At 58.0% G+C, this 9,259-nt stretch overlaps 1 protein-coding gene across 1 annotated transcript; it reads right to left on the reverse strand.

The window, feature by feature from the left end:
* Positions 1-812: 812 nt before the first annotated feature.
* On the reverse strand, positions 813-8,635 carry LOC128324141 (protein lifeguard 1-like). The gene is made up of 7 exons (XM_053248343.1): positions 8,469-8,635; positions 7,169-7,310; positions 6,544-6,644; positions 5,885-6,085; positions 5,519-5,647; positions 4,030-4,173; positions 813-2,964 (listed from the first exon to the last, which is right to left on the reverse strand). The coding sequence occupies exons 2-7, from the start codon at positions 7,263-7,265 to the stop codon at positions 2,782-2,784; spliced, it is 855 nt and encodes a 284-aa protein (XP_053104318.1). The 5' UTR covers positions 7,266-7,310; positions 8,469-8,635; the 3' UTR covers positions 813-2,781.
* Positions 8,636-9,259: the final 624 nt, after the last annotated feature.

A 9,259-nucleotide genomic window follows, 5' to 3' on the forward strand; every position in this document is an offset into this window, starting at 1 on the left:
ACAATTCAAAAATGGGACTACAACTAAATATAAAGAAGACTAAACTAATGACAACGGGCACAGCAACCAGCCTCAGAATTGACCATGAAGACATTGAAGTGGTGGATAGCTTCTGCCTTTTAGAATCGACCATCAACAGTCAAGGATCCAGTAGTCAAGAAATACGCCACAGACTAGCACTTGGTAGGGTTGCAATGAAGGCCTTGGAAAGGATTCTTAGATGCCGTGATGTGTCTACACCTACAAAGATTAGAATCATATGGACCATGGTTTTTCCTGTGACACTATATGGATGCGAAAGCTGGACTTTGAAGAAGCAAGATAGAAAAAGTATTGATGCTTTTGAACTTGGGTGCTGGAGAAGACTTTTGAGGATACCATGGACAGCCAGGAAAACAAACCAATGGATCATGGAACAAATCAATCCAGAATTTTCACTCGAGGCACAAATGTTCAGGCTTAAAATACCATACTCTGGACACATTATGCAAAGACCCAGCTCCCTTAAAAAGTCCATAATGCTGGGAAAAGTTGAAGGAAAGAGAAGAGGACATCCAGCAGCAAGGTGGATGGAGTTGAATACGACAGTAGTGAATGCACCACTGAGAGACCATAAAGGCCAAGTTGAAAATGGATCATCCTGTACAGAATCTATCTATATGGTCACTAAGAGTCAACACAGACTTGACGGCACTTAATCAATCAGCAATTTGGGGGGGTTCAGAGGTTTGATCTCCTCATTCCTCTTGGTGATCCTTGCCAATTTAAAATGCCTTTGTGTGATTTTGTAAAAATATTCCAGAGGTTCAATCTGCTTGTTCAGTCCTTTATTTTTAGGTCTTTTTATGGCCGTGCTGCCCCAACCCCGTTTCCCATAGACTTTAATGCCTTGCCAAACCATGAATTTGCCAACAGCGAGGTTTTGCCGGAATGGAACGCCAGTGCTTGGCGAGGGATGACTGTATTTTGTGCTTGCTACTGTCTTCAGAAGCTGAAACCTGTTCAAAGGCGAGCCTTGACCTATATGTCAATGACTGAGTACTGCTGCATATATATAAACACACACACACACACACACACACACACACACACACACAAAATAAAAGAGATATTAGGGGGAAACTATCCCTTTTCTTAATTTTTTACTGGTTGGAACAATGCCTGGCCTAGCCACAGCCTAGGACCAGAGGGTTCCCTTGGTTGGGTGAAAGGCTCAGCTGGGATCAAACGCACGTTCTCAGCTGGCACCCTCCTCTCCCCCTCCAGTGATGTCTGGCACATGACCCCCCCGTGGCCATTTCGCCGTCTTCTGGAAGGAGCAGAGCTGCCAGGTCCTTGGCCTTCCGCTTCTTTCAGACACATCCCTCAAATTCCCTTTTGTTGTTTTTTGCCTCCCTTGCAAGCCTTGTTGCCTCAGTTTACCTGGCACCATCCCAGCCATGAGGGAGCAAATGGGAGGAAAGAGCTCCCTCTGGGGAGAGTCTGACAACGTGTCCTGGGAGCGAGCAGAGTCCTCTTGTCCTGACGGGGGACAAAAGGGCCCCACAGCCACAGTGGGAGGCTTGAGCTGCCTTCGTCTCTGGCTTGTGGGCTTCCTGGAGGCATCCAGTGGGCCACTGTTGGGAAGAAGGTTGGGGACTAGTTGGGCCTTGGGCCTGATCCAGCCAGGGTGCTCTTATGGTCTTCTGGAAGGTGCCTCTTGTGCATAGCCCCCCTCCCCCGGCTTGGAAACATCACTCCACCACAGCCCTTCCTGGGCCCCTGGGGCTGCTCTCCCCGGCCCCTGCAGCAGCCCTCAAGGCCTCTCAGTGCACCACCAGTGTGTGTGTGTGTGTGTGTGTGTGTGTGTGTGTGCAGAGAGAGAGAGAGAAAGCAGACAGGCAGAAGACTATTTAGCCCTGGGAGTTCCGCAAGAAACAAGCTAGCCATGCTAGCTGTGAGTTTCCCCACCGCAGCCCTGTAAGGTCCGAGGCCTCCTCTCCGCACCCTCCCTTGCCGCTTCCCTGCAGGGATGCACTGGCCTGGCACTCCCTGGGGGCGGCTCCCTCCCTCCCGCCAAGACCGGCCAAATGGAGGAGAGCCGGTATCCAGCAGCTCCTTCCTGTCAGTAGTCATCCTATGGATGCAGCTTGGTGCTGAGGCCAGCCCAGGGGCAGAGTGGGGGCTGCTCAGGTAGTAGCAGCAGTGCAGCCCCCGCCCCCCAGCCAGCCACATGGCAAGGCCAGGTGTGGGGTGCAGAGCGTCTGGCTGAAGAGTGGGGAACTTCACTCGTCTCCATAAAAGAGCTCCAGCAAGCAAAGGGTTGGCGTGCAGGGAAGGCTCCACCCCCACACGCGGAATAGAAGACTCTTGGCATCCCATGCCTGGGGGAGGAAAAAACAGTCTGGGCAGCATGTCTGGGGCCAAAGGAAATCAACATTCCTGTTTCCATTCCAATAGATCAAAGAACAGCATCTGTTTGCAGAGACAGAGTCCTTCCGCTAAAGTCACTTCGGGGAGATGCAGAGCAGAGGAGTCCTTTTCTCTGGAGGGGCCGACAACCCCTCACAGGGTGGGGACCGAGCAACTCACCCTCTCCTGGCTTCCCCCAGGGGGCTGGACCATTTCCTGCCTGAACCCCTGTCATGTGGCCTTCCCCGGAAATGTACAAGGGGTGGGTAGGTGGTGAACTTGGATTCTAGGAATACAAAAAGGGGAGGGAAAGACAAAGCTGCCAGAGGAGGAAGAGGAGGAGGAGGCGGCGGCAGCAGGAGGCGAAGCAGGGCTTGTGAGGAAGGGACTCTACCCCAAAGGGAGAATCTTCAGAAGCTTGAGCACGAAGCCAAAGGCATAAACGGCCCTCGTGATGTCAGTGAAGACGAGGAATATGTCCACGTACAGGAGGAGGGCTGCCAAGACATACTCCTCACAGCTGAAGGCCACCAGCTTGTTCCCCAGGAGCAGCTGCGTTTCCACCACCAGGAACTGCAAAGGAGGAAAGTTGGGGTGGGGAGTGTGAGTCCTCTCCTCGCAGGCAGAACCCCTCCCAGATTGAGCTACAAGAGATGGAGGCAGCTGCCCACCACAGGCCTCACCCCCATACATGGGAGCAGGGGCGTAGCTAGGGGAGAGGGGGCCCATGTTCATCCCTCTCTCGGGCAGCCCCCCAGAGTGAGGGAGACAATGAAGAAAATACGGAGGGATGGAGCTGGAGGGCCTTCAGGAGCTGGGGCCCCGTGTTCTTTGAACCCTTTTGCTCAATTATAGCTATGCCTCTGCATGGGAGCACAGGAGGAGAGGAAGGGAGCAGCGCAGGGGGCTGGCATGGAGCTCTGGCAGGATCTCCCCTCCCCTCCCAGCCTCCCACCAGGCAGAGCCCCCCCCCCAAAGTGCTGGAGGCTGGCCAAGCAACAGCTGCAGGCAAGGCGGGCAGGGCCAGAGCCCCCCGTCCCCTCTCCCTGCATCGCCTCCTGGCTTCTCCCAGCTCCCTTAAGATCCTGGACATCCTAGTAAAGGAAAGGGAGGGGAGGTCCCGTTTCCAGCAGAGGCGGGTGAGGGGACCCCAGAAGAGGTGAAAGGCCCTTTGGAGAGGCTGAGCAGGAGGAGCCTCCAAGGTGGGAGGAGGTGCTCCCTACATGAGGGGCGGAGCCACCATTGGGCGAACGGGGTCAAAGAAACCAGGCCACCCCCCCAGGGGCCGTGCCTTGTGGCCCCAGACACGCCCCCCACATCTGACATCAGACACGGGGAGCGAAATCGGCCAGCGCTGCGTTCTCAGCGCAGCTGGAGTGACTCTCCCAGCCTTTTAGAAGGCGATGTGAATGCAGCACTGGCCGACTGAGCTCCTAAATGGGGCTGCACAGCCCCGTTTGGGAGCAAAACCGCACCCCTGCGTCTGATGTCAGATTCGGTGGGTGGGGCTAGGGGGCCGCTAGGGGGCCATGGAGGAGGCAGGACATGGGCTGCCACTGGCCTATCTCTGCAATTGCTCTACCCCCACCCGGGCAAGGCGGTGAGTAGCACTCCCCAGCCAAGCATGGAGACACTCACCCAGGTGAAGAAGAGGGATCTCATGGTGGCAAAGGTGAATTCCATCATGAATTCTGGGAGGTACGTGAGAGTGAGGCCAGCCATTAAGAGGAGGACCAGCAGCACCAGGAGCACCACCATGTATAAGGTGAAGTTGCAGGGGGCCTGCAGGAGACCTGGAGTCAGAGGTCAGCCCAGAAGAACCCATGCCCCCTCCCTCCTTCCCACCCTGCCCTCCTTAAGGCCCTCCTCTCCTCACTCCAGGCCACCCCCAGCCCCACTCTCAGATGGTTTCTCCCCTGCTCAGTGCCAGACGACCAGGACAGAGCAGCAGCCCAGCTGGGAGTCCCTCAGCAGGCAGTGCATGTTTGCCACGGATCAGGATGTGGGCGAACAGACACACACACACACACACTCAGCCAGTGAGGTGCCAGTTCCTTGACCGGTAGCACATCTGCCTGATTTGCATGGGCCTTATCCTGGCTCTGTACCTGCTCCCCACTTCCCCCAGGGGTGAGAAATTCCAGGGGGCAGAGCTCCTTGGAGTCTGGCTTCCTTGGCGAGAGATCCCTGGAGGCTTCTGGGATCTTGGCCATGCTTTCTTTCTTTGCAGCAATCTCCAAGTTGCCCATGAGAGGGGGTGGGCATAGCTGAGCAATGGGGGACCTCCATCCCCAGGGAGCACATCCTGGCACCTCAGGGGCTCCAGCTACCTGCCTCCCCACCCACCCCCATCTCGCCCCAAACTCCCTCTGGGTCTGGCTCACACGCAGAGGATGCTGGAAATGCCGCTACTTTGCACTCCGGCACCTGGCTGGGGAGGTTGTGGGGGAGGGGCAAGCCACCTCACAGCAGCCCCTCCCTTCTGGAGCAGGATCGGGGCCTGCCTTGACATCCTGCAAGGCGCTTGGTTGCCTTCCCCGCAGGGAAAAGGCAGAGTCACTAATGCTCCATTCATGGCTATCCTTGGACCTGCTGTCCAGCAATTAGCCCCACAAAGGGACAGCCAGCTCAGCGTCTTCATCCTAACCCCCAAATCCACTGCATTCTGCTGCAGGGGCCAGAACATCCTGAAGGGCATCAAGGGCATGAATGGTGGAGAGCAAAGCCGAGAAGAACTTCCGTCCCAGGAAGGGGCCCTGATTGGCCTCGGTCAGGGGAAGCCACCCCCCACCCACCCCCCGCCATGCAGCAGGCTCTGACCCCCTGCTGCTCCACGTCTGGCCCCGGGAGTCACTGGACCTGGGCTTGGGCAGGCCGTATCCCAGAAAGGCGGAGAGGTCCGGCTGCATCCTGCTGCTCCCCTCGTCCAGCTGCCGGCCAGACCCCGGTGGGTCCAGGGACTGGACCAGTCAGCCCAGGCTACTCTGGGCAGGGAAGGAGTGGCTGTCTGTGCTGGGCAAAGGGATAAAATGCCCCCCCCCCCGCCATCAGCAGCAGAGCAGGGGGGCCCCTTTCTGATGGAGCACCCAAGCAGTGGTGGGGGAAGAGGGGCAGAGCACACCCCCACCTTGATGGAGAAGAGCACAGCAAGGAGGCAGATGACGGCACTGATGCCCAGGGCGATGAGAATGCTGTCCGTTGTGTAGAAGCTGGCCCTCAAGCTGAGCATGCAGGAGTGGCTCAGGGTCAGGATGGCCTGTGGAGCAGAGGCCATGGCCATCAGCAGAGGGGGGGGGCTGAGGGAGACTCTTCTCAGCCTGCGTGCTCCCCTCCCAGGCCTGGGGGTGGCCTCTGGACTTCCCAGAGGCTAGGTTTCTTCTTCAGCAATGGCCTTTCCTTGCCAGACCATAATATGCCTTCCCAGCTCACTGCCCGCCAGGAAGGCATGGCCCATCCCCTCCCCCTTCCCTCGGTGGCTGGCCCTGGCACTTACGAGGACAAGGAGGTTCCAGGGGGCCTTTCGCCGGAGTCCTCTGCAGCACAGGAGGCTCAGGGCGGAAAACAAGAAGCCGGCCACAGGGAGGCTGAGGATCCAGAGAGAGCTCCACACAAACGTCTTCACCTCCTTCAGAAAGAGGAAGGCGGCCATGACGGCCAGTGTCGCCATTGACTGGACAGTCAGCACCAGGAGCACCTGCAGGCAGAGGCAGAATCCGACCAGCAGCCTCACTGTAGTGCCCCCAGCAGGGAAGCCGCTGGTTCCGGGTGCTGCCAAGTTCTGAGAAGGGGCCTTACACAAGCAGGCCTCAGCCAGGAGGGGGGCAGAGTCCCAGGCACCCTCTGGATAGAACCACTGCATGCCCCCATTCGCAGGGAGGGAGCGTACAGGACGTCTAGCCCACCCCCTCTGGAAACAGCTCTACAGGATCCCTCCCGGGGTCTTCCCCAGCCACGCTTCCTGCTCTCCTTTGAACTGGAGAAGCCAAGGCCTGAAGTGGGAGCCTTTTTCATGCCACGCAGATGCTCCAGCACCCAGATATGGGGCTAGGGTCTGATCCTGCCACCCCACGATCACAACTAGCCTGATAAAGCATTGCCCACCACCACCACATCTGTTTGCAAACACACCAGGATGGCCTCCAACATCCTCACCTTCCAAAGGAAGCTCATGCGGACGTTCCTGGCATCCAAGCCACCGGTGGAGAGATCCTGGGTGCCATAGTTGGAGGCTGGCTGGTTCTCAGGCTGTGGCACTGGGGGGGACAAGCAACCAGCAGCTGGGAAGGTCAGGCGGAGGTCCCCCACACCCACACCCACACTGTCCCTACGAACGGGGGAGGCAGTGCAGGCCTCCTGCCTCCTCTGGGGGAGGCTGCTCACCAGTCCTCCTGGGGCCATGGTGGGGCCTGCAGCCCGGACAGTTTGTCTCGCTCTGACTTGAGTACAGAATGCAGCGGGGTGGGGTGGGGTGGGGTGGGGTGGGGGGGTTGCTGGGTGGAGCTCCAGAGCACTGAGAGAAAACCTCTTGCCCTAGACTCTTCAGGGGCAGCACAACCGCCCACAGAAGAGGTACGGGGACGCAGGGCACTCACCAGGAGCCAGGATCAGGAGCTGTGTGCAAGAGAGACCCCCCCTTGGAGACCCCCCTTGGAGACTCCCCGGAGAAGCCCCCTCACACCATCACCACACAGCCAGCTGTGCAAGGGAGATTGAGCTAACCCCCCTGCCCCCCGCTCGCGTCAAGGCTCTCCCTCCCTCCAGTAGGCTGGCTACTCACGGCCTTGGCCCAGTTGAGCGTTGGGGTCCTGAGGGGAGCCCAGCTGGCCACCGAATACCGGCTGGAATTCCAGGAAGCTCTCTCGGCATGAAGACATGACGGGGACTCTGGGGCTCCCCCGTCCTCTGCCACCTCCTCAGAGCTGCAGGAAGGAGAGAGGAATGGACAGAAAGGGCACCTCTGTGTCACCTGGGAGGGACTTTCCTCAGCGGGGAAGGAGACAACAAATGTGTCTCCTTTAGGATCGGGCCAGGCTGGTCACCAGTATCGGGCCAGACTCCGGGGGGGGGGAGGTGGTAGAGAGAAGTGGGCTGATGCCTGCCTCACCAGGGCTCTCTCTGGCCTGGTCAGACATGTGAGGTCCAGAACAAATCAGAGTTTGTGTGGGGCGTGGGGGTGGGGTGGGGTGGGGGGTTTAACATGTTGTTGGAAGTGAAGGACTTTGCGCTGTCTCTTGTCTCAAAGACAGTGGAGGACAGACTCCACTAGAGGTTCAAGACATTGGTCATCCCTTCTCCACTGCTCTGACACTATCCCTTTGGAATGTAGATTGCTAATCTCAGGGATTAACTTCCTTCCTCTCTCTCTTCCCTGCCTGCCCTTCTACCTTGCAACATGGCAAGCTCCCCTCCCTGCATCGTGTGTGCAGAGAAGATGCAGAATCCATCTGCATCCAGCTAGATAGATAGATTAGAGATCCTAACTCCTCACTTTCCTATCTAGAATTGAGTTCCTTAATAAATGCCTTTTATATTGATTTGAAACTATAAACTGGCTCCAAGTTACTCTACTCTCGGCATACACGCATTCCTAAGCAAATTCCGCTGTGTTGTTTATTTCAAGATGTGCGTCTACCTTCCCCTGAAGAACTCAAGGCAGTTAACAATGGTATTTAAAATCAGTGTACAACAATAGGAAACAGCAGAAACAACCAAACACCCAGCCTAATGGCAGCATCTTTCCCAGGGGCTGGAGGGAAGGCCAGGTGCCCCACGGCTCCATCATGCCAGAGAGGTCCAGGCAGGCTCCAGCCAGGAGTCTTCCCAGCCCTACCTGGAGACACCCCCCCCCCCCCCCGCTGCCTCTCCCTGGGCAGCCTTCCAAGAGGCAGTTGCTTAGGCCCACCCCCAGTAAGCTCATCTCTGAGGACAGCCCTTTTGTGCAGGGGGCAGTGGAGGTGGTGGAGGGGGGGCTTTGGGGCTCACAGTCATACTCTCGGCTGCCTGCGGCACTGCAAGGGTCTCCTGCTCCAGCGGGCAACACCACTCCCCCCCTCCCCTTGCCACCCCCACAGCCTTGCCTGTGAAGCTGCGTCTGCTGCAGCCAGGCCTTCCAACCTAGACTCCAGGCTCCCTCGGGGAGGGGTCCTCCTCTTCCCTCTCCCTTCCCTGCCAGCCTCTCTCTCTGCTGCCACCCAGGCCGGCCGGCAGGCAGGCAGGCACACAAGGAGGGGTCCAGGTTCTGTTGCCTCCCCTGTCGCCACGGCAACCCTCTCCTCCCATGGAGGCCTGCTTCCCAGGTGCTCCAGGGCAAAGCGCTGGCCCTCAGAAGCCCCCCCCCCCCGCTCCCAGGGAAACCTGCCAGTCACCAACCTGTCCCTTGCCCTCCTTGCCTCAGTCTAGTGCAGCAGCATCCTGTTGGTGGCAGCCAGATGGCTTTGGTAGTAGTCCAGGATAAACTGCCTCTGGATATGGAGGATCCTTTGAGGAAACTGGAGCAATAGCGAAAGCTGGATTCCTCCCACCCCCCCGGATCTGTACAGAATCGCCTTAGGGGGTTGCATGGGATGGCTGAGGAAAGAAGCCCCTCCGATGTTGGCCTGGGCGTGGTGCAGGCAGCAGCCCTTGTGAATGCAGGGCCTGTGCCTGTTTCAGGGACTGACCCTGTTCACGCTGGGGCCAGCAGCCATGACACGAGGCAGAACCACAGAGAGCTTCAGAGGGGCATTTCTGCCACCCACGCCACCTCACATCTGCCCCTCCTCAAACTCCCCTTCTGCACTGGCTCGCTTAGCCTTGGAACTGCGCACAGCGTCCCCACTGCATGATGCTAGGAAAGAAAATAATCTGATCCAATTTTTGCAATCTTCCT

This window comes from Hemicordylus capensis, chromosome 4, assembly GCF_027244095.1.
Source record: "Hemicordylus capensis ecotype Gifberg chromosome 4, rHemCap1.1.pri, whole genome shotgun sequence".
Taxonomy (NCBI): Eukaryota; Metazoa; Chordata; class Lepidosauria; order Squamata; family Cordylidae; genus Hemicordylus; species Hemicordylus capensis.